At 47.4% G+C, this 25354-nt stretch overlaps 1 protein-coding gene and 1 long non-coding RNA gene across 3 annotated transcripts in view; both read right to left on the reverse strand.

Annotated features, from left to right (window-relative positions):
* Nucleotides 1-25354, reverse strand: part of Idua (alpha-L-iduronidase) — a 355977-nt gene that overhangs the window by 308652 nt on the left and 21971 nt on the right. For both annotated transcript variants that reach the window (XM_050193130.3, XM_055061477.2), the window contains 7 exons: nt 24935-25134; nt 23104-23196; nt 21194-21369; nt 19661-19761; nt 18851-18929; nt 15532-15818; nt 3937-4040 (listed from right to left, as the gene is read on the reverse strand). In XM_050193130.3, the coding sequence (XP_050049087.1) occupies nt 3937-4040; nt 15532-15818; nt 18851-18929; nt 19661-19761; nt 21194-21369; nt 23104-23196; nt 24935-25134 (1040 nt within the window). The remainder of the gene's footprint in view (nt 1-3936; nt 4041-15531; nt 15819-18850; nt 18930-19660; nt 19762-21193; nt 21370-23103; nt 23197-24934; nt 25135-25354) is intronic.
* LOC126545330 (uncharacterized) lies at nt 9100-10665 on the reverse strand. Its single transcript, XR_007602346.2, has 2 exons — nt 10235-10665; nt 9100-9339 (listed from the first exon to the last, which is right to left on the reverse strand). It is a non-coding gene; the product is annotated as an uncharacterized lncRNA (long non-coding RNA).

Consider the following 25354-nt stretch of genomic DNA (forward strand, 5'->3'; position numbering starts at 1 on the left):
ATCTACCCATCCCAGGCCACTGAGCACTACTTTGGCGTTCTCGGCAGCGAAAACGATCTCCGTCAGCACATTGTCATCGTGCTTGCGAAGTGCAACTTCCAATGGGAATCCTGTTTGCGACGTTCGTCGAAGTCATTGCCATTGACGGCTACGAGCAGTTGCATCCGTCGATTCTGCTCCCGAAGTCGTCTGAGTTGCTTTTTCTCCGGCAACAAAAGCAACGTCCGTCAGCGCGTCACCAACGCTCTGACGCAGGCCATCTAGCGACAGGAATCCTGTTCGCTTCGTTCTCCGAGGCCGCCTCGAGGGACGGCAACCACCGCCAGCAGCTGTGGATTCTGCTTCTCACGACGCCTGAACTTGGCCTTCCTCGGCAGCAACAACGATCTGCGTCTGCGCATCACCAACGTGCTGCCACACAGACAAGCATGCTTGACACTCCGAAGCTATCAGTACGCACCAAACCATGGGGCCAAGCGCTGCTGCGGCCCATACAAGGGGCCGTGTGCACGGCGTGGGCCGCAGCTAGTTACATCCACGCGCAGCTTGTGGTGAGCTCCTCGGCGCACAGATGCCAAAATGACGAGACTGGTTGCCGTTGGCCACCCCCGACGCACGTTCGCCTCTCGTTGAGCACGAATACTCCAGCATTCACAGAACTGCTTTATAGTTCACCTCCGCCTACGTCAAGACCACCTGTAAGCTCATTCCACAGCAAGCCACCGGACCGGAATCTATCCTGCGGCGCGCCTCAACATTTTGCCTTTCCTTCTGCTGCCACCGACGCCTCTCGCCTTTTTGACAACAGTTGCATGGATGTCGCGCAAGTCCATGCCGCAGCAGTTGCGGGCCTCCAGGATGACGTCGTAAAGGCTGCAAAAATTCAGAATGGCGACACCGCTCCGGCCCTCGCAGCGGTTGCACTTCTGGCGCTCGAGACAGGCGAGCTGAGCGAACATCTGCTGCTGTCACTGAGTCTCGACCTGTTCCACCATCGGCTTCAACGGAACTATCTCTGCATCCCCCGCCTCCACGAAGCCAGCCACAGACGCCTCTTCAAGAACGTCGTGGCCGCAATGGAGCTTTCGCCGCCGCTCATTAGGCAGAGCCTCGAGCTTTTCCTTGGCAAAATGGCAGAATACATGGAGCAAGAATTCGATGAGAGGTTGAATGCAGTAACACAGCCGTATGCAGCAGACGTCAACCAGGATGAGCACGACAGGCTGAATGGCGTCACACAGCCATTCAAGGACGAAGCTGACGAAGACAACGTGGTGGAAGACTTAGTGTGCGCTCCCACGCAGCCAGAGGAAAGACACCGGCACCTCACGTCGGGTCCGTCAGAGCTGAGCTTCGTCCTGTGTAAAGCGTTCCAGCCGTATTACAACAATGATGCCGGTGACAGGTACACCGAAGAGTTGTGCGCGCCGACCCAGATGGACGATTCTCCACCCTCGAAAGCGCGACACTTGCTGACGTACAGTGGAAAGAGAGGGGTTCTATGGCGGAAGAGGGCAAGATCGACGAGGAGACACCGCCACTATCCCCAAAAACTACAGCCGAGGAGACTCCGCCACCTTCCCCTGGCTTTGTTTCAGTGAGCGATCCTGAAGACGATGATGGCGACACGATCACGGTCATCGCGCGGCATTCGCCATCAGGTCCCGGTATGACCGGTGTGAGTGTCTACGAAGACTGTGTGACAGCTGGAGGGGCTATTCGCTCGCTCATCTTCGGAACTGTCGGATAGAGGTCGGAACCCAACAGAAACAGACCAGCTAACACACTGTTATATACCATGTGCTGACGCAGCGCAAATAGTTATGGAAACCCTTTTCGCGGTGGTCGTCGAGGCTACTGCCATTAGCGGCAACCAGCAGATGGAGGCGTGGATTCTGCTTCTCAAGACGGCAGGCTTGGAGTGGAACGGACATCTATTGCATTCTTGTGCGTGACGTGGGTTTCTGCTGCGGGGGCTGGTGGAGCGATCTCGACTACTGCGGTTGGATGAGTCGACGCAATGTGCGCCTCGGACTTTGCACATGCCTTCATGACGACGTGAGGTGTGCGAGAAGTCTGCTTGATCATAACGATTTCGTCTCTTTAAAAGCGTTATTCCACACGAACCATTGTAATTATTAGTGTACAACTGCCACATAGCACCTTTCATTTAATCTCCATAAGTCCTATTCGGCGCATTAAAAGCAATTGAATTCGACGCGAAGGTGTCCGAGACTTTTTTTTTTTTAACACTAGGCGTAAGTCGCAGTAAGCACTACACATTATCTTATCGTGGACAGGATCACTGCTGTCCGTCCGCAATGCGCACTATCTATATGGCAATATCTCTATATCAATTTAAATCGATAAATGTTGAGAAGAAAGCGACGCACAGGAAGAATAGTTCTAGAGTTAGAAAACGCTGGTGAAGGGTGGGCACGGAACCACCGTAATGGCAAAGTATCTAAAAGGCGTTCCTAATCACGCGAACGACCTTTATCGCCGCAGCAAAAAAGAAACGAAGCGATCTTTAATGGCAGAGACATAATTTTGTTAAGTATCTGAAAACGTCTGAACAAGACTGGGATAATCTTCTTCGGATGTGCTCATGTAGCTCATTGAGCTTTTCTTGCATTGTTTTGCTGGAAATGACACAATAAATAAGGAAAAAGAAAATATCATAAGGAAAACTCGGATATTGCAATCGAAAGTGTGTAAAGTGCTCTCACGTACATTGCAAAGCAGTCTCAATTGTGGCGTAGCAGACGTCAAAAGCACAATCATTATAATGTTGCCATAATTTTTAAATGCTTATTTCCCTTAATGTTGTACTGAGACTGACGTCACAGGGATATCTGCAGCTTTTTGTTGGCGACAGCTGCTTAGAGTATATTACGCACACTTCGTGGTGTCTATTGCAGGCATTGCGATCCCGTCGATGATCATCAGTAGTTCTTGGCAAAATAAGTAAAAAAACTGCAATTTTCTGCAACGAGGATCTGATGCCGGATTTAGGAATATGTGACTATGAACTATAAGCCTTATGAAGGTGGCTATGTTAAGGTGAGGAAGTGGCCTGACAACTTGACAACGTACGCCGTCGGAGTAAAGGAAAGGATGGACACGGCAAAACCAATTCCGAGCATTTAACTGCTGTCGCAATAAAAACGAACTTCTAGTGGCTCTTAGGAGCACGTGTCTACGTGATAGCATTAAACGTACGGGTCAAAACTATGTTATTGGTAATGTATTCGGGTTCGTGACACGTGCCCACTCCGTAGTCCGCGAAAAAAACTTGGGTGTGCGTTTTCTCGCGTGCGTTCGGGCGCACACAAGTTCCCGTAACCAAGGCCAGAACTGCATACGATAAGACGGACAACTTTGTTGCCTCATGGAAGTGGTGGTGGCAGCGCGTAAATTGGAGCGACATGTGGGGGGCAAGCACTTTCCCCTGCAAAGAGATTTTTGCCATCACTCCCTTTTCTTGTTCTTGTTTTGTTAGCGAACACGTAACCGTAGTTACACTTATGTGTAGCTGTGTGAGTATGTACAGTCCTTGTCAAAAGTATACGGGCTGCAAAAGGATGGACAGTTGGTATAACGTATTCTTGGTTTTTAGCTCGAAGTGTCATAGACGAAGACTAGAAGAACACAGGACAGCCTCCTGTCTTCTTGTCTCTGTGTGTATATATATATATATATATATTTCCCATTAGTTGCAACGCACTCGGTAATGAAAAGGGCTCTCGTACGTGCCGCCCAGATGTCTGCATTGCCAGGACCGCTACAGGAACCGCACCACAAAACTGTAAACTGGACAACATACTATATGGTGACGACGTAAGTGGGTCATATTACTATACCTGGCATCTGGAACACTAGCGGCGGCGTGATGGAGGGCTCGCAGATAATTGCCAACGCTGCCCCAACACTCACCGGTGCTCCAGTCCAGCTCTGCGTGCACAGACACCTTGGCTTCGACACCTGGCTCCCACGTGGACTCGTTGCTGTAGTACAGCAGCGCCGACAGCGAGTAAGACCTGCACGAGTCGTAGGGGTCGCATTAGGCAGGGATCGCTACAGTGGGAGTGGATTGGTACCCAGTACTGGGTGTTTTTGAGCGAATGCTTTAATTATTCCTTAAGCACAGCGTATATGGTAGGGAAGACAGTTATACTATACAGCTGCTCGGGAATGGGGGGGGGGGGGGGGGGGGGGAACTCGTCTTCGTTCTCCGGATTGATATCGAGCAAGTGCGGTCCTTTAACATACAGGTGCATTATGCCCTCATCGCAATACCACTGCCGTGGCCGGGGATCATACCGGCGACCTCGTGCTTAGCAGCAGTGTCATAGCCACTAAGCCACCATGCTGGGTATACGAAGCATGTAGTCACTAGATGTTAGAGAGTTTTAGTTCCGGGGACGCAAGCGGCTTGCGTACGCAAGAACTAGGGGCCACGGTACTGCGCATGCGCAGACCCAGATGTAGAAGTCTTCGCATGCGCAGTACCGTGGCCCCTAGTTCTTGCGTGCGCAAGCCGCTTGCGTCCCCGGAACTAAAACTCTCTATTGTGTTTACGGGTTGTGCGTTACGCATCACTATCTTCACCAGCGTGGTATTCTGAATATTTTTCAGGCACAAAATGAAACCGATTTAAAGGAAAAATTAGCAATGGCGGCGCTCAGGAGTTTCGGATGCTATCGATGTCACGGCTTAGCTGTCGAACGAAACTGCAAATTTCTTTCACGCGAATTCATTCTCGCCGATGACCATACAGATTGCGCGACACTCACTTGGTTCTCTTTAATTGTCCTGCATTCCCTAAGTTTAATTATTCTTGATAAAACACGTTGCCATTGTGGAACTGAATCGAGACTGTTGCCTCGAGCTGCGCTCATCAAGATACCGCATTTATGTTTAAGAGGCGGCTTAGGCCACCCACTCAACTACCGTCACTGATTTTACGGTCCTCGTCACCGATCCCCGATGAACTGCGTTGACCAATACCAGCTCCAACTGGCCTCAAAAGTTTGCCGTGCAGGGGTTCCATAAATGTTATGAGCATGCCGGTTCCAATTGAATCGAACATGAATGTGCATCACACAAGCTGTTGAATACTTCAACATTTAATGCGATGCTATGTTTTTCGTAAATGCTGTGTCCCGCAGACGCCGACAGTGTATATATATATATATATATGTGTGTGTGTGTGTGTGTGTGTGTGTGTGTGTGTGTGTGTGTGTGTGTGTGTGCGTGTGCGTGCGTGTGTGTGTTTGTGTGTGTGTGTGTGTGTGCGTGCGTGCGTGCGTGCGTGCGTGCGTGCGTGTGTGTGTGTGTACGGACTGCAATACCCAGTATATTGTGTGGGGGAAAACTATCGAAGCAAAGAAAAATAACAATAACTTTATATTTCTCTCTATGTCTCTTGAGGTTCCATAAACTTTCCTTTTATTTCACTTCTGCTCTTCAAAACTGTCATTACGTGGAGTGCATATGTGTGTTTGGTGGGACGTACAGTGCGCTTACTTAAACTTGTTCGGATTACTTGCTATGCTATATGTGTTTGTTCCGACATACAATGGCGTACAATGCGCCACCTTGAACTTTCTCTGAATAGTGTGGCAACGCGATCCGACTTTTATATACATTTTCTCTTTTAATTGTTGTTTGTTTGTTTGTTTGTTTGTTTGTTTGTTTGTTTGTTTGTTTGTTTGTTTGTTTGTTTGTTTGTTTGTTTGTTTGAGCCAGTTTCGGTTTGATATATACCGTCCGATCAAGCAAGATGGTGTAACCATCATAACACATGATGCTGCACTCTCCTTCACAGACATAATTTAAAAAAGAAACGAAATCAAAGAGTGCTCAAAATATACTGAGTAACCCTAACTAATGCGCACCAGCTTTTTTTTTTTTTCAGAGCGATGACTCATATATAGGAATGAAGGTAACTGTGTGTCGTTAGCATTCATTCGGAAATGTCGATAGCATTTTATTTTGTATGGCCTAATTGGATGGCTTGTAATCGTTAGTAGCTTATTTTAGTTGTAATTGCACTACTCGTTTGCGGATACAAAACCTTTGGAGCATCATTGTAAATGAGTTGATCGAGTTGTTTGCAACACGCTACCTTCTGCGTCGTTCCTGTTTCCCGCGCTTTGAAAAGAGCCGACGGAACAAGCAATAAACAAGAAATGACCTCGTAGCGACACGCCTCAGCAAGCGGGCCGAAAAGCATTATACAAAAATACAGCGTGCGACAGACAATTGGATCTTAGGTTTCCAATGGTGCTCTAAAGCTTCCGCCTGACAAGTAAGCCATAATGTCGTTAATGAAATTAATGGCGGGGTTTAACGTCCCAAGGCGGCACGGGGGAAAGAAGTTAACATTTGATTTTAACTACTTGCGTGTATGCGCCGTTCCGCGGTTACCATAAATTGGGGGTCCTGCGTTTTTGCTCGCGAGTTGCTTCGGCGGCACAGATGTGCAAGTCGGCGCTGGTGCGGTGTAGCGCGGCGCCGTACGGCAACCGTACACCGCCGAAACCGCAAGGCGCGCGCCTTGGCGGTGCAGCGGCAGCGGTGCTAGAAGCACAAGCGTGCTGCGCCTTGAGCGGCCGTCACGCTTCTGCTGGCGACGCGCGCAAGCACCGTCGCCTGCCGGAGACACGCGACTCCTTTGGCGCCCCCGCTTTGCCGCGTGATCGATCCGCGCCTGCACGGGCTTCCGCGGACAACGCTCGTTGCTGCATGGCCGCACCGCGCGTTGCGCGAGACCCTTTCTCCCTAAAAAAAAAGGCGGGAGCCTCGGCACCCGTTCGCGTGGGGAAGAAAGGGCGCCTAGGGAGAAGCGCTGCCTGGATGCGTGAGAGGACGGGGGTCCGGTGAGGTAAAGGACCACGGGTTGCCCGCCTCTTCCTCCTCGGTTGGGAGTGCGCGGGAGTTCGGGAAGCGGGCATGCATACCAAATTTAAGCGTATCAGAATATAAACATCCGCAAGCGAGTCGGTGCCCCCCCCTCCACCTCCACTTCTCTGTGAAATATGAAGAAAATAATTGACGAGAACGGGGGGGTTGACCCCACGGAAATCGGCACCGCTTGTGGATCACTACCGTCCCGGCCCGCGGCCGGCGTTCATCTATCGCTCCCCCTCACCGCTTCACATCCCCTTCGCTCCTCTAACCAATCTGCCTCTTCTCGTAAACGCAAGAAGGGGAAAAAAATAACAAGTAAGAAAGAAAAAGCAAGTCAGATAAACACTGAGTAAAAAGCGTGGGCAAAGGGCTTGCCGACTGACGAGAATAAAAGGGAGCTGCTAAGAGCAGACCTGTCTACCACCAAATGAATTCGCCATCAATTACACGCTTCGCACGCACCGGCGGTATCCCGTGAGCGAGAGGAGAGAACGTTTAGGTAGTTCCGTCTCCGCTTTGTTATCGTTCACCAGAACAAAGGAATCATAAGAAGAGAAAAGAAAACAGCTTCTCGGGCCAGTAATGGACCATGCAATACCACGGAAAACAAAAATAGATCCAAACATAACATTTGCGGAAATTTGCATGCTGTGAGTCATTTTATTCACGGGAAATAAGTAAACGCGCGACTTGAGAGCGATCCCAGGTTCGTACCTTACTTGGGATTTCAATGCTGTCAGCCATGCACACCGACGCCAAAGGCATTTAACTCTGACGCCCGGCGAGGGTTTGAATGCGCAGCATAAGATGTCCGCTGCCGAGTGTTCGGACCTCCGTAGAACCACATATGACCACTGTACGGTTCCCGCACATTAGTAAAATAGTTCAAGAAACTCCTTAGTACAATTTGTGTTGCAGAAGGATAAGTAAACATTTATTTGTTGCTCTGCTTTTGCCCACATCGCCGAATTGGTACGATCAAGTGACATTCAATCGTGCTGTCTTTGTTAAATGTTCCGGAGCCATTGCGCACGCGATTGGGAAAGAGGAGGGTGGAGCATTGGTCTGGCAGTGTATTAGGGCGCGTTTAAAGGTTTCCTTTCTCCAAAGCCCGAGAGATTGGGGGTGACTCGTTCTCCCGAGCTTCGCAAACGCCTGGCGTGCTACAGGATTCGTGCTGGAAGCGAGCGAGAACGCATCTCGTGGATTGGCTTCGCAACTTTTGACAAGGACTGCGCATGGCACCAGAAACCGTGCTCAGTGAACGCAGTGTGCAAAGCCATTTAAAAAAAAAAAAGATTAATTCTGGGGTTTTCCGTGCCAAAACCACGATTTGCACGGGGTATACTGGGGGTTCTTAAACTTGCACCCAATGCACGGCACATGAGCGTTTTTTGCATTCCGGCCACATCGGGACGCGGCCGCCGCGGCCTCGATCGAACCCGCGACGTCATGATCAGCAGCGCAACGGCATAGCCACGGTGCTGCCGCGGCGGGTCGTGCAAAGCCACTGTGACACGTAAACAAGCGTCATTTGATACCCGATTTACCGGTGACGCGCGTGGTCTCTTGCGCAAACCACCAGTACGCCAGCGAGACGGACACAGTGAAATGACAACTTAGCGCAGCATTTGAAAGGGCACAGAGCGGAAACTGACATCACGATCGTCGTTGTAATCTAAATTTTGCTTTTTTAATAGAATATTGGCGTCTATATATGCAAGTAGGCGCCTCGTTATTCGAGGTGTTTCACAAACTGACCCTTACAAAAATCATTGCAGACTTGCTGCAGAAATTCTGCATACCCCGAGTCACCCGGGATGCAGAATATCTGAAGACAGGTGACAGACTTTCTGTCACCCCCTGTCACCTCCCAGCGCCCAATTGGTACACCCTTTCTGCAGGAATTCTGCATACCCCGAGTCACCCGGGATGCAGAATATCTGAAGACAGGTGACAGACTTTCTGTCACCCCCCTGTCACCTCCCAGCGCCCAATCGGTACACCCTTTCTGCAGAAAGTCTGCTCAATCTGTGTAGCTGCAGGATACAGCATTTCTGCAGAAAGTCTGTCGAGATTGTGGTCACAGGATTACAGCATTTAGGCAGACATTAGAGAGAATTTCTGTAGCCCCACTATGGGGAACTGGCATGCATGCATGCAATAAAATAACAGACGCAATAGTATTCTTTGCACATTTTATTTGTCTCCGATTTCTTCCGGGCTGCTTGGTTGGGACCAAGAATATCGCTTCCAAGGAATGAAGTAGTGAGTACCGACATCTCATGTGTGTGGCAGTGACCGTCTTGCACACACCTTGTCGCAGCATGCAAATCAGATGCTTTGACGCGCTGTTCAGCCTGCAGAAGTGCCGCAGGCTCCCAAGTGGTGTAGATTCCTCTGGCTCACAAAATCGTGACATCCCTAAACAAGAAGAAATGTTCAGTTTACTGTAAGCCCTGCTGAGACTGTAAACTTGTGACATTGTGAAACGCCTCGTACAAACAGCTACATGAAGCTGCATGGTTGCACAAATACCCGATTATTACATTACAGGCAGTTAATATGTAAATGGAACTGGAGCAAACATGAATCTACTATAAAAAACTTCACACAAACGCACCTGTACCAAGTCAAATGCGAATTGCACAAGCAGAAAACTCGTTAACACATGATAAGCGTTCGAAAACCTAATTTATTTATGCGGTGCAACAAAGCCCTGCCCCAAAGGACGATGCATTGAAAAAGAACAGACTCCCTCTTTTTCAGGTGAGAAAACAATTTTTTCCATTAAAGATAGATACTGTTGTTGAAATCTCGGAACCATTTACAAATACACGAAAACACATGACACCCAACGCAAGAAATACAGGCTGTCTCCAAGACACTATATAAATAAAAGAACTTGCATACAAGCTAAAATCTGGCCATGCGTCGTACACAGGAATCGGGTGCCATCTCGCGCAGCCGTTAGCTGTGATCACGACAAATCGACGTACCTCTAGAAATGGCTATGCGATTTCTCGCTGAAAAATTACGTACAGAAATATTAACTTCCCCTGCTTGAATTTTTGCGACTATTCAAATCAAACAGTCCCCGGCGCAAGGAAACTTCACAGCAGAAAGCAAATAATCGATAGATTTTGGCAACATCACGTTTTAGGGCAATTTTCATCAAACTGTTCGCTAAATGCGCCCTGCGACAAGAACGAACATTCGAAAAGCACGATCATTTTTGTCACGTTACTAATCATCTTGTTATCCGTACAGAAATGCACACTTCACGCACCACAAGAATGCGCGTACGCGCCGGACTTACCTTTCTAGGCGTGCTCGGTAAACGAGTCTCCGTGACAGCTGCTGCCGCATCGCACAGGTACCGCAGGAAGGACAGTCTGTGCACGGTGCCTCCGGCGTCAACAGCGTAGAATTGCAGATGAACTACAGCACGTGATAGCACAACGTCCAAAAAATTCTTCCGCGCACTGTGATGGAATGCGAGCGCTGCGAGAGTACCATCGGCTTTTCATGAGCCGGTAACAAAGAAAGCGCGACCGGGTCATAACTACAATAATTGGCATCGGCACACCACACGAAAGACACTGAGAGCTACGTTATGCAGTCACAGGGGTTTTGGATCATTAATACACACAAAAATCGCCACAATTCCTCTCGGCACGGCATGTGCACTACCTCATCGGTCGCCGTCAATGCGGCGTGCACATGGCGTGCACGCGTGCACGCCGTGACATGTCGGTGACCAGGTGAAGACGGGAAAATAATCTCACCCGCAATTTTACCGGTGCTCGCGGCCAGCGCCTCCTGGGGGCCGGCGCCGAAAGCAACCACGCAGTCGGTGGTCGGATGGATGGTGTCGGCGTCGCGCGGTAGATAGGTCCTTAAATTCAGGCTGCGGTTCGAGCCATAGTATAACTGCTGCATTTAATGTACGTTATGTAACAATTACCTTATTTCAATTAGTATTAAATAATTGATTTATATAACTGTCATTATCAGACTGTTCTTGTAGCAATCAGTGACAAAGTTTTGAAAATGTTAAAATGGCAAAACAGAGCGCAATGATAAAATGTGTCATGTAAAATATATATATATATATATATATATATGGCATGCATATTACATACAAGTCTACCTACTTGCCGTCCACACAGTGTCTGCAGACAATATGCAGACAATCTGTAGACTAGCTCTACATGGAGGTGACTGGTGGGTGACTCATGGGTGACTGAAAGGTCAGACCTATTGAACCGTAATTATAAAATGTGTCATGGTTCAGAATATGTATATATATGCGTTTATATATAGATATACATCTACACACACACACACACTCGGTGGGCACGCATATTACAGACAAGTCTACTTGCAGTCCGCACGGTGTCTGCAGACATTCTGCAGACTAGGTCTACGTGGAGGTGACTGGTGGGTGACTCATGGGTGACTGAAAGGTCAGACCTATTGAACCGTAATTATAAAATGTGTCATGGTTCAGAATATGTATATATATGCGTTTATATATAGATATACATCTACACACACACACACACTCGCTGGGCACGCATATTACAGACAAGTCTACTTGCAGTCCGCACGGTGTCTGCAGACATTCTGCAGACTAGGTCTACGTGGAGGTGACTGGTGGGTGACTCATGGGTGACTGAAAGGTCAAAACTATTCAACCGTAATTATAAAATATGTCATGGTTCAGAATATGTATGTATATATAGATACATATACATATTTACACACACACTCACTGGGCACGCATATTACAGACAAGTCTACTTGCAGTCCGCACGCTGTCTGCAGACATTCTGCAGACTTAGTCTACAGAAAGGTCGAGTCTACAGATAGGTGACATGGGTGACTGATAGGTGACTCATGAGTGACTGAAAGGTCAAACCGATTTTTGTAAGGGGAACGGCAACTTCTGAAGGCTCAAATAGCAGCGCACTGGCTTTTCTCTCTCCTCCGACTACTTCCGACCAATGTTCAAGCCCCTTGGTCTAAACAATTAGGATGCCGTGAGCAGGCTTTCCTCTTTTCATCCGATCGTATCCTGATATCTATTATCTTGATACACAAGCAGTCGTTATGATTAGTGGAAGGTCTATGCAGGTAAATAGAGAGCTTTAGAATAGGGGCCCCAATAGTTTGGGGCCCCAAAGAGCTTTGCGGGTGTTAGCGTTGGGGCACGCAGGAGTGAAGAGTTATAGAATACATGGTATGCATGTGACGTCACATCCGCTGCTGTCGTCTGCTTCCGCTACCTTCCGCCATCTTGGGGAACCTTATCAACAGGCGCGCGCATAGGCCTATAGGTTCCCCAACATGGCGCCGCCGTAAACCGGAAGTCGCGGAGTATCCTTGAATGACGTACGTGCATACTATGTATAGGGCTTTGCGTTTGTGGATAGCGTCTTGCGCTGACAGCGCCACTACGGCGTCAAAGAAAAGCTATTAGAAATAATTAAATAAAATATGCCATTTTATGATAGGAATAGTAATTTTGACTTGCGTGTATTTGCGTTTAGTTACAATTTGGAGGTCATTCTGTAAGCATCAAAAAATTAGTTGCGCTTAGTTTTGAGCAAACCAACTTGACGTACCTTCACCAGCCAAGTTTAGCCGTGTTAAGCCTACGAGCCATAATATCCACAATTGAATTCGGAAGCAGCGGCGTCTAATAAATCAATCTTCATAACACACGCTAGTTAAGAGAAAGCGATAACTGCAGTCACTTCTCCTAGCTTGCGAACTTCACGCGCTAACACGAGTTGAACCCAGTTTGGTGCTATAGGTTAGAGCCGTCGCTTCGATGGGTGCCGCCATGTTTGCTGACGCAAAGCTTTTGGGGCCGCTATTTGGGCTCCCGCTGAATCGGTGAAATAGCGTTCCCAACGCAAAACCCAAACACAGTTTGCGTCTCGCGCATGCGCAGTGGCTTCGACGCCATTTCTTTGGGGCCTCAAAACGTTCGGGGCTCCTATTCTAAAACTCTCTAAACTCTCTTTAGTTGATTCCGTATGTAAAATCTATAAAAAGCGGCTAAACAATCTATTTCTTTAAGGCAGCGTCTAGAGTGCCGACTGATGGAGCTCGTCTAGCGGGTTGCAAGTTTTCATGCGCGTTTTCAAAACCTAAAGTGACAGTTCAGGTGGATAGCCAAAGCATAAACGTGAATAGGATGTAATATCTGACTAAAAGACCAGAATAATATTTGCTGCAGTGCAAGAACCACGTAAGAAATGCTTGCTACATATAACTTCTACGACATTTACTTTGATTTTAACCCATTTTAACTTGCTTCGTTGCGAAAAATGTACATCCATGGAAACGTCCGGCAGTAGGATGAGGACTGAACTACCACTGAAATCGAGGTTAGACCGGTGTCATTTGCGCTGTGAACTGCATACCAAAAGAAAGTTGTTTGACGCCGGCCCTTAGAAGCAGTAAGTAAGCGAAACGAGTCGAGACTGTCAGCTGCTGTCAGTATACGGAAAGGCAGTGTCCAGTACGTAATCCATTTTAATGCCTCACGTTCAACTCTGCTCAGTGATATACGGATTTTTATTATTCAGAAACGGTTATGACAGGTTCGTTTTGCAAATCTGACATTGCACCTATACCCAAACTTTTAGGCTAAACATGGCACCAACACCCAACCAAAAAATTGAAGCCTCATACTTCCGCGCGACACACTGAAATTATAGTAATTCACTGAGGTGTTCTAAATCAAGCACGTTCATAGGAGGCTTGTGGTGTCTTCTTTATGCACAGGTGCTTTCGTGGATTGACAGAGGGAAGAGTTTTGATTTCACTTAAAAAGGTGGTTCGAAACATCGTGCTGTACAAGGTACTTCGGTTTTCCTCTTTAAAGCAGCACAAGCTCGGCTCTACTAAGCAACCGCTAGCAACCTAGCCACTCCAACTGAGGCTATGAAAACTGCTTCATCATTTCAATTCGAAGTTGTAATGAACGGATGGGCTTCCCGAGAAGTAGGCACCTCGACAGTAAGGCTGATTGGTGCCGTTGCGAAAGGGGTGAGCCATATCGTCGATTGAATGCTGCTGCATTACATGGACCATCTCCACCCTAAATGGAAAATTTAGATCGGGAGCTCCTATTTATATGTATGGGAACGAAGACAGACAGACAGACAGACAGACAGACAACGAACTTTATTTAACGAAGAAATTGTATTTTTCGGCAACCACCGATGTTGATAAGGTTCGTTGCCTTTACAGGAAAACGTAAAAAGTCCATAAATAGGGAGGGAATTTCCAATTGATTTATGCCGCCAATCTTTCGCATTAAAATACCCTAAAATTGCAAAATTATAAGAAAATTAAGTACCAAGTTTACAACTTTCTAACTCGGCAATAAGAAAACGATATCGGAATTCTGTAAACTGCACTTAATAATAGATCTATAATATACAAAGGTAGCGTACGTATTACACGCCGCTCTGTAACATGCCGTTAATTTGTGAGGACTTTTGCTACACCCTCGGAACCACTGTAACAATTCCACGTAAGCTGTAAACTCACTTATAAATCTTGTCCGCTTGAGATGCTTTCACATATGCGGTTTACAAAACCACAATATATTTATATATATATATATATATATATATATATATATATATATGGCAAGTTGTTTATTCATTCACTTTCAATTCCATTAATGCATAATTTCTTTACTTCAATTAGTAAGTACAAGTAATACTCTCAATACCCCCGCTTCGTAAGAATCTATCGCAGTGAAATGAACGACATAAAATTGCATAGAAACCTCAAGTTACCGAACCATGGTATTTCAGCTCAAGTTTAACCATGCACAACTTCTGCGCTTTGTCATACCAGTTACAGTTGACGCAAGCCTCGTTTTTTGAAACGATAATAATAATAATAATAATAATAGCATGAGAGATCACTACAAATTATACATGAAGCTCTCGTATACAGTCTCTGGACGCAGGCGTCGTGCGAACAGAGGCGCGGTACGCAACACAGCCGGCCGGAGAAGTACTTTTGCGCGTCACCACAGTGGCGCCATCCTTGGGAAGCCAGCGGTGTCACCAATTGAGTGAACTTCGGACGGCGAGGATTCAAATCCGATAGCGGGTAATCCACCATCGTCCGCTGTTACTTCGATTTACTGGAATGATTTTACAAATTCCTCTACGCGTGATCATCTTTTCGGCATTTCGACGAGAAGGTGCGACTGCTGCGGTATTTATGAAAGCCTGTTTTTGATCTATTTACTGCGTAAGCCTCCTAGCGCAAGCGAAACACATCTATGGCATGTAGCACAAGTCCTGCGGCACTAAGGCACCCCGTAGTACACATGGTGGGCAATGGTCACTGCACCCACCCCTCTTTTTAGTTATTTTTTTCTTCTTTTTTCAACTTACTAAATCACAGGGCTTCTTGAATTTATTGCTGACTACGAGCGTCAATATTCGGAATCTTTGCTGCTAGGCTTCCTACTAGCAATGAACAGCGAAGCTGTTTCGGCCGAGCACGCGTTTTCACAAGAATTCGGCCGACGCGGCCCGACGGCGAAAGTTCGCTCCCGAGTGTCCACCTCACCCCGACGCCGTTGCGATGACGTCCAGCTGGGGCCCCGGTTCGCCGTGGTCGTCCTGGCGTTCAGCCCTGGCGGACGCGGAGACAGCGCGGCTGGCCAGTTTTCCCAGCAGCGCCTGCACGGCGTGCACGGGCTTGCGCACGAACAGCACGTGCGGCTCGGTCAGGTTCATGCGGAAGCGTGCCAGCTGCGTGCGCTGGCTGAAGGGCTGCGGCGGGTAGCTGAGGAAGCCGTTGTCGCTGCTCAGCGACTCGCACGAGCCAGTCTCTGCCAGGTGGGATTTCACCAGCTTCACCGCCCCAGAAAGAAAAGGGGCGAGCAGGTTTTCATTCATTCATTCATTCGTTCGTTCATTTTGAGTGAGTGTGTGTGTGTGAGTGAGTGAGTGAGTGAGTGAGTGAGTGAGTGAGTGAGTGAGTGAGTGAGTGAGTGAGTGAGTGAGTGAGTGAGTGAGTGAGTGAGTGAGTGAGTGAGTGAGTGAGTGAGTGAGTGAGTGAGTGAGTGAGTGAGTGAGTGAGTGAGTGAGTGAGTGAGTGAGTGAGTGAGTGAGTGAGTGAGTGAGTGAGTTGTCAGTGAAAATACAGTTGGATTTAGAAGAGGAGCGTATGGTTTTCTACCTACCACTGGCTAAAGGCTGGCCTAGCACTGGCTAAAGGGTAAGGGCTAGAGACGGGCTGAAAGAGCAGCGGATAAAGAAAGCAAATGCGCGAAAGAAAAGGAAAGGAGGTGGTGGAGTAAATATCCACAGGCTCCTTCCGTCCGTACCTGCTCACTCCAGCTGGCGGATATTCGTCGCCGCCAAGGATCACGAGAAATTTCTTGGTTTAACAATGCATTTACAGGAATAAATGCAACCAGCAAGGCATGACGGATGCACTCAATATGAAGCGGTTATGCAGAGGCCAGCTTGCTTCCGGGTCACCACACCTACTGCGACCCGTCCTGCACCGCTCTTAGCTAAACACCATTCGCGCGACACCAGTTGCTCCGCGTCCCCTCTCTCCCTCGATCAAAACTCGACAAACAAGTTTGGCGGCGGCTCCCATTTGCACCCATCCGTCAACCGCTCGAGCCGGGCACCTGGCTTACAGGTGGGGAAACCTTACAGTTGGGGAGAGCCCGGGAGTATTAAAGTCTCCCTAATAGGCTGCTCGAACTTAGAAAGTTTAGCAACGCCTTGACCGACTTCTGGTGTGACCGACCGTACAGGCCCGCACCCCAGGATTGTCTGCTCCGAAAGCGGCCGGCCATCGAGACGGGCCAACGCGGTCGCGAGTGACCGCCTCTATGTGCTGTAGCGCGGACAGTGGCAAAGAACATATTCGATTGTTTTCTCGCTCCCACACTCGTCACAAGCGGCACAGTCGTCTCTTCCGATGCGGGAAGTGGATTAAGCTTTGTGCGATTGTCCTGCCTTGGCAACCGAATGGGGCTTGGATATCTTGGTGAGCGAACAAAGCAGCGGTGATTCTAGACACAGCTCTCTCTTTCCTCGCCCTGTGGCGAGGGCGTATAGCTGATGGTGAGAAGGTGGCCTCATGACGACAACTGCGGCCGCCGTCGTCGTCGGAGTAACGGAAAGGACGGACGGTGGGACGTAGCTAAGCTAGTTTCGAGCTTTTAACTGCTCTTGCATTAAAATTCCAGTCTTACTGATCTTCGATGTTGTGCGCACGAATATAGCACCTTCGTGAAGGGGAAAGGAACGTGGTGTTTAACCGCGCAAAGCCCAACGTTATCATTTTTGCAACGCCAAGTTTGATACCTCAAGATTGTGATTTAGGGGCGGGAAACTTAAGTGCGTTTTCGATCCACTGGAGCGAGTTTTCAATTGTCGGTTGTTGAGCAAGCCAATAATAAATAAATAACTGCTATAATTATTTTTACTTAAAAACTGTTTTGTTTTTTTTGTGTGTGTGTGTGAATGCACAGTCGCCGTCTTTACGAAAGAGAACACACGAGCTCGTGGCAGGCAGCCTCGTGGGCCACACGTTGAGCAGCGCCCCACCGAGATGCGAAAACAAAAGGAGAGCATCAGGACACCATTCGGTATTGTGCATGCACCCTCGTACCAAATGCTTATTTTATCTTAATCCTCACTGTGGCACGCCCACGAACAAGAACTATTGCGTGTGAATTCGATACGGACGCACTCTATTTGTCGCAGCTTCGGAAACCGTGAGCATGACAGCTAACATGATCGTCCTATCATATTCTTCCCCTCTTCTCCACTCGCATGTATTGCCAACAGAGAAAGAAGAAGAAAAAACACACACACACGCAATAAGGAGTGCATGCAGCAAAAAAGAGCGGTAATGCTCTCTCCTTCTTTCTTTCCATATTTCGCCATTACGCCGCATTACATGTTTGCCACGCGCTCGCCTGTTCTTTCATAAAGATGACGATTGCACTCTCCGTGGCCAGAAATAAAGGTGAACGAGTTGTTCTAATTTTTCTCGACGTGGAATGGTGTTTGCGCTTTGTAGGACTAAATCCAGGGACGCTTAGACTTCGTCCGATAGGCTTACGTTTTATGGTTCTGAAATACCAGTGCTAATGTTTCGATCATCGTTTTCCTTTGAACGTGTACGCCGGAGAGAGAGAGTCGGTGCCTGTAAGCGAACGTCCGGGCTTGCGTGCAACTAAAAACGACTTACAAGACGAATGAGTTGTTCGGAAGGCAGTCAAGCGTTTTTACGACGCTATCTCGATTTCGTTCTACTCGCGCTGCGCTACTTTTCGACTGTCTTATACAAAACCCAATATTAACCGCGTCGACTGAACGCTTGCGTGGAACCGCTAGCTTACTCTATTACACCTCCCTCCACTTTTCCGTCCACTTCTCTGCCTTCTTGAAATGGGCTTCGATAACAACGAGTCTCAGTTTACAATTGGTAATAACTACCATCCACTTCCCCGCCAAAGAAAGAAAGAAATAAAGAAAGAAAGGCTGCAAGGCTTCTTTTCTGTAAGGCGACAATGTACTGCAAAAAAGCTGCTTGTACGAAAATGCAAAGTTTCGTGCTTTCATATTCCAGTGCCGAGGAGTAAATGACAAAGGTTCGAAAAGTAAAGACACAAGCGAAAAAGACAACTTAGTGATGGAAGAAGATGAAAAAAATTGCACGAGCCATGCCCTACGCATCTTTATGGCCTCCATTGTGAATGTGTTACATACAAGGAGCGCACAACGCACGTGATCTAAGAACTAACACTTCCAAAATTGAAACGTGTGTCCACGGTACTATTAGGTATCTGCTTCAGGCGCTGGCGCTAATTATGGCCTGAACCGTGCTAATAATAATGGTCGAGAGCACTCACTCGAGCAAGCATTGCCGCGTATGTGGCGTCGGCGCGCCACGGGAAAGGCTCGGCCCAATTCTTGATGGGATCCGCTTCGCTAGAAATAGAAAATCGGTGGAAATCAGAAATCGGTGGAGTGCGCTTAAAGATACAGGCAGCTTTGTCTGTTCCCATATATTCCTGGTTTTAATGCTCTTTAGTGAAGAGCAGAATGTGGTAATATGAAGATTTTTTTTTATGTGTGTGTGACGAGTTTCGTCCTCATTCGACACAGTAACAGCGATAACTAGAGTACCTCTGAAGTTTCTTGGTTGGTTTTAAACGAAATGGCGCGGCCCACTACGGCCGGCAGGCCGTAATATATGCCCCCTTTATAGGCCGTAGCATAGTACCGCAAGCGCTTGTGTCTTGATAGACTGTACCCACAAAAAAAAGAAAAAAATTTGTTTAATGAAGACAGTTCTAGTTTCTTCGGTCAATTATTTCGCGTTATATACATTTTAACCTTGAAGCGCGTAATCACATGTAAAAAGTTATAGGAAATCTTCCATGGCGTGTAGAGGACATTTTTTTCGTGGATTCTCAAAGCAATAACAACTTAGCTGCAGCGTGCTTAGCATAAAAACGGCTCGACAGTTCCTGTGGCCGAGTATTCACCTTCGATGCACGACCGCTGGCTTTGGCAGCGATTCAAATTTATGCATTTGCATTGCCTCGCACTCTCGCGTACGACGCTTCGTCGGCAGCCATTTTGCCCAAAGTTCAAGCTATCGTGGCTTCATATGGCCCTCTACAACTGCAAGACATACTCAACACTGCGACCCTCACTTGTTGATGCAGGGTTTCGTGCTCAGGCTGGGGCAGCGCTCACGGATCCTGGACAGGGCTTCCATCTCCGCTTCCACGATGTCCCCCGTGGAGGCATTGCCCTAGAACAGTTCTCGCTCAGTTCCTTCATCATTTGCGCAACTTCGTAATTGTTATCCCGATATTTTCTCTCTATATATATCTCTATCCCTCTCTATCTTCTTCTTTTTCTGCGACAATCCTGTGTTTCTTGGCTTTGTCAATGTAATAATCTTTACTCTAGCTCAAAGGATGCTTCATGATCAAATGTTCGCGACGAATTGGCTAAGGAAGTGTCACAATCAAAGCACTTCACTGCAGAAGCTTGATGTGGGCGAGTTGGTTTAACATACGTGAAGAAAAAAATTGCGCTACAAGGACGTATATGTTCTCCTTCTTTTAGTCCGCATCATTATAGGGCTGTTCAAATCACTGCGTTTTTTACGGTTAGTCACACAGTAGATAAATAATTCAGCGCTAAAATCACACCGGTGATGTTTACAGATCTAGACGAAGATTACAAAGATTAGTTGCGATATTTAAATATGGCGTGCACTTACAAAGGCAGTAACGAAGCTTAATGTTAAACAGAGCCTCCTCTCTGTGTTCCGCGCGTTTGCAATCATGAAAACGAAATTAGTTGCGCGGAAGCCCGCGAGTTGCAGGATGTTTCACGAAAATTAACCATGCCATTCATTTGAAGACGGCGTTAGGCTGCTACGGAAACTCGTTCCTCGAAAAGAAAGAAGGTTTTTCGCAAAGCAAGGCTTCATAGTTCAACGTTATTTTTCAAGGTGATCCTGCAAACTTCTAGAAAATGCGCCTGAACATAAATATATTTTTTAGCCTGAAAAAAAAAAAACTTCGTTCCTGCCAGGGAACCAAGCGCGGTACAGTTGCCTTAATTATGATCCTGGATTCGACTGCCGGACCACGAAGAATTTCAGCTTTCAGAAAGGTGGGAAATTTTGGAATACCTCTTTCACTCCTGCAACACGCGGATGTGCGCACGACACACTTCACTAAATGTTGTTCCAGTTTGATCCTGTGCTTCGAGTTGACAGTTGATCGGCCTTCGCATTGCCTTCTGCTAGTTTCTCATTAAACTCAGTGAGTAGAATTACTTCCTCGGGCAGGCAATTCGAGGTTCGGGGCTCGAATCCCGTGGACGAGAATAATATATATAGTCTTATTTAAAGAAAAAAGCCTCTTCTCTCCTTTTTCAATTTGGTGCACTCGAGCACACTGTAGCAAGTGTTGGGGTTGTGATGTGGTGCCGGCCGTTCCTTATCCCACATGACTAGTTTAACACACGCGTACGTACAGAGTACAGCAGCACGTTACTGCTATACACTTAAACGATTGCCCACATAATAACGCAGTACGCATAATCACAGTAACACACTTCTCCACTTGCTTCACTTTTTTCTCAGTGGCTGCAGACGCCTAACTCGTTCGTGAAACCCGAAAGGTATTTCAGGCGCGTGCCTCCCTACAAATGGTGCCCCGTCGCACCTTCTGATGGATGGAGATGAAGTCCAGCCGGGCGCCCCTCTCGCAGTGGTCGAGCAGCGCCCAGGCCAGCGGCGAGCGGTGACGGGGCGCCAGGTTCTCGGCCGGACCGCCCAGCCTCAGTAGAGGACTGGCTTCGTTCAGCCCTTCTGAGCAGGCGTCGTAGTAGTTACACAGTCCTGAAAGGCGTGTGCGAGCGCAGTCACTTGCGTATACAGAACACTGCGCGTCGTATTCCACGCAAGACAGCCACCACCACGACCATATTTAATGGGACGCTAAAGAAAAAAAAAATCGTGTCAAGCTGCATTTTATTAATTCCGCTTCTACGATACCACGAAAAGGTATGGTTAACGCGAGAGGAAGCTTGGTAAGCCACAAAAGACGGAAGAAACAAAGCACCGTTGACCCCGTGCCGTCTTTACTCTCCGTGGCGCCATGCATTTTGACGGCGTGCGCTGCTGCTTGGTTATTTATTTTTTTACCGTTAAAGATAGACAACATTGTAATTTAAACAAACCGGAGAGTGAACTTTGCAAGTTCACTCACCGAAGAAGGAAAGGACAGGACGCGCGCAGACTCACAAGTGAATTTTATTGGGTGAAAGATGACATATATATATATAATGATCAAAATGACGTCGTCATGGTGATAGGCCATCCAAAATCACTGCCGTCACAATCTTGCGTCCAGAAATTGCACCTCACAATCAGCAAGCACAAAGGAGGGGTGGCTAACACATACACGCGCTTTCTTCTTTATAACATATGCTTCGAACAGCTCCCGTTTACGACGATCCCCATGACCGAATAAAATTTTTGTTTTTTCTAGAAGCGGAAGGCACGCCTTTTTCGTCTCTTTTTCACAATCCCGGCAATGTTTTGCTACGTGGGAATGCTCGTCAGATGACTTATTCTTAAAATGTTCTTTTAGACGGATATTAATACAGCGTCCGGTCTGACCAACATGAACACAGCCGCATGAGAAAGGGAATTCATAAACAACGCCGCACGTGCAAGGAACAAACTGTGACCTGTGGCTTACATGGCAAACAAAAGGGCTATGGCTAGTAATCTATTCAATCTCTCTGAGGACCTGTGCACACAAACGGGCCATTTTTAAAGGAGCAGAAAACGCTACATTCACGTTATAACGAAAAAATTATATATATATATATATATATATATATATATATATATATATATATATATATATATATATATATATATATATATATATATATATATATATATATATATATATATATGTGTGTGTGTGTCACCTAATAAAATTCAATTGTGAGTCTGCGCGCGTACTGTCCTTTTCTTCTTCTGTTCTCCGTATGTCTTCGCGTAGTCACCCCAGTATTACAACATGAACTTCCACCAACTAGCGCAACATGCCGCTGTACAGCTATCATCAACTCGACTTATGCGCATGTTCATCGTTTATTGTTTGTTACTGGGCCGGTCGATTTCTAAGAAATCGATGCTCGGGCTTACGCGAGACAACTTCCACCGGTGCTGTTGAGCTATTCTCGCCCCTGAAAAACCATCGCGTGACACCGTTTGTTATACGGACACTTTCGAGCGTGCTTGAGTCAGTGCAGGTCAAACTCGGGGTAGACCGAGTACTACTACATTTCATTTGCGAGAACGCTGGGCTTTAATTCAGCTATACTCACTCACGTTCGTTCCTTGAGCGCGCTCGCAAAGTTCAATGCAAGCTGGCTCTGACTCTAATGACAAAAGTGCTCGTGTAATTGTAGCATCATTGAGGGTATTTCCTTCTACCTAGTGGAGTTGCCCTGTATACAGGCATATGCGTTTGTTCACTTTACGCATTATGTAATAACGGGCCCTCCGAGCTTTCAGGACATCCAACATGACCTCCAGCGGGTGTCACAAATTTACCTTGTTCCGTGAAGTTGCTTCCGTAGCCCTTGTGATCCGGCTCGTTCCAAGACTCGAAATTCCACTGCGTCACGTAATCCTCGTCGTACCTATCTACAGTCGCCAATATGATGAAGAAAAGGAAGTACAGGGCAGTGACTTTTTTCTAGCAATTCTGCTCAGTCACCACACAAAACTAAATCGGAGTAGAGTCTGGTGGAAAGCGCCGTGAAAGCGCAAACAACGGCATAAGAAACATTTTCACTCCCAAGGTAAACCCACCTTTTCCCGCAGGGGTAATCAGTGATGGTTATTTTGTGCTAACAGAGTGTTGTAGACGTAGCGAACTCAAGCAGATACATAATGGATCGACGTTGGCCTACATGGTGTTGCATTTGAACGTGGAAACAGCGCCTAAGACGAGGAAAATGAAAGGTCAACAACACATGTGCTGATTATTATCGTCAGCGCATGTGTTGCTGATCTTTCATTGTCCTCGTCTTAGGCGCTGTTTACCCGTTCAAGCAGGTAAGCGAATTCGAAAATAAACAGCGGCAAGATGCAAATGTGAGCTCGTTAGTTATTTGTGACGGCGAAGAAACGGCGCGAGGTCGGGTCGCAGCTTAAGGATCTGTAAGGATTTGTGATCGCTGCCCTTAAACGCCGTTCCCTGTGACGTTAAGCTGTGTCCGGACTTCACTGTTTCTTCGCCATGGTACTCAAACATGGCTTTGGTGTAACAGCACATGCGCATACGCTTGGGCTCTCTTGCACGCAGGGTCGATATCATCTGCTATCTATGGGTTCACTGAAATTCCAGAATGTTTGCTATAATGTGCCTACTACGGTAGTTCGCGTGCTTCTCTTATTACAGTCGATGGAGATTTAAGTTCTGTAGCTGGCAGCAAGCATTAAAGGACACAGGAGTGGAGGATTGGGCTTGTTGGTTGCGCATCAAACACGTAACTAAAGCGTACGCACACAACAATAGAACGCTGTTCCGTTCTGTCTCCTTGTCATTGTGCGTTTTCGCTTGAGTTATAATCACGAAGGACGTCGTAATGGAGGACTTCGGATTAACTTTAACTACCTGGTTTTCTTTAGGGCACGCCTAAATATAAGTACACGACTGGGTTTAACACTCCGCCGCCATTGCAATGCGGCCGCCGCCACGGGTAACCAAATTCTCGACCTCTGTTCTGCTCTGTTATACAGAGACTACTGCGGAGACATCGGGGTAAAGAATACCTCGAGCTACCCCATTTATTTATTTTTATGTAGCGAAGAAAGTAAAGGAATAAATGGCAATGCTAAAGAACAAACGAATGAACAAACGAATGAACAAATGAAATGACACTAATAAAGATAACAACATCACAGCAGAGAGTTCACTGACGTCTTTCCGCGCCGCTACCCGAATAATAAACACTCTTTGCAGTCCTTATACATTGGTGTAAGAATCCTCCACGTACACTAATTGGATGATAGGTCCAAACACACGACTCCTTTACAGTTTCTTGACTTCGATACACCATAGTTTTTTTTTATTTTTGTCTCTTCAAGATCCAACTGTACCTGTCTAATTGCAGCTTAAACCTACACTTTAGTAAGAACAAACAGAGCGCCTTCTTACCAATCCGTCAGCGCTACGTCGGCTCTGTATTTTCCGAGCTTCTTTAACCTTTCCTGCTGTGGTGCCCACCGATTCGCCGAAAGCGGTCGACGCAGCCAGTCGGCGAGAATGATGTTGCCATATAGGTCTGCTCTTTCAGTTCAGGAAGGGTAATACACCTGGCTAGGCCTTTCATAATCTTTTTTTTTCCTCGACTGGGCGCTACGAGTGTGTACGCACCGAGGTAGTGGCGAGCCATCGCAGCCACGAGCTCCTTCCATAGGTCGAGGTCAGCACGCTCCTCGAAGTCCAGCGGCCGCGGGAAAGGGTTTCCCATGAGCTCCAGGCCAGGTTTGAGGCCCAGCGCTCGTAGCCGGTCGAGCAGCGTGTCCAGCAAACTGAAGTCGAACGTTGTACGGCCGCCAGTCTCCGAGGAGGTGCTGTCAGTGAGAGAGATCTGGTTCATCCATTGTATAGACGGCGAAGAGGCAGGACAGTAGGGAAAAGTGTGAGCAACGAAGACTAACGTTCTATTGGACAAACCTGCGCCCAGAAAAACAGGTGATCGACACTCCATGCGCAACGATAGCGGCGAGCACAATCAGCGATCGTCGAAAACTGATCTGCGGGTCAAACGCGTCGGCTATTTATACATGACTC

The sequence above is a fragment of the Dermacentor andersoni genome, chromosome 1 (genome assembly GCF_023375885.2).
Source record: "Dermacentor andersoni chromosome 1, qqDerAnde1_hic_scaffold, whole genome shotgun sequence".
Lineage (NCBI taxonomy): Eukaryota > Metazoa > Arthropoda > Arachnida > Ixodida > Ixodidae > Dermacentor > Dermacentor andersoni.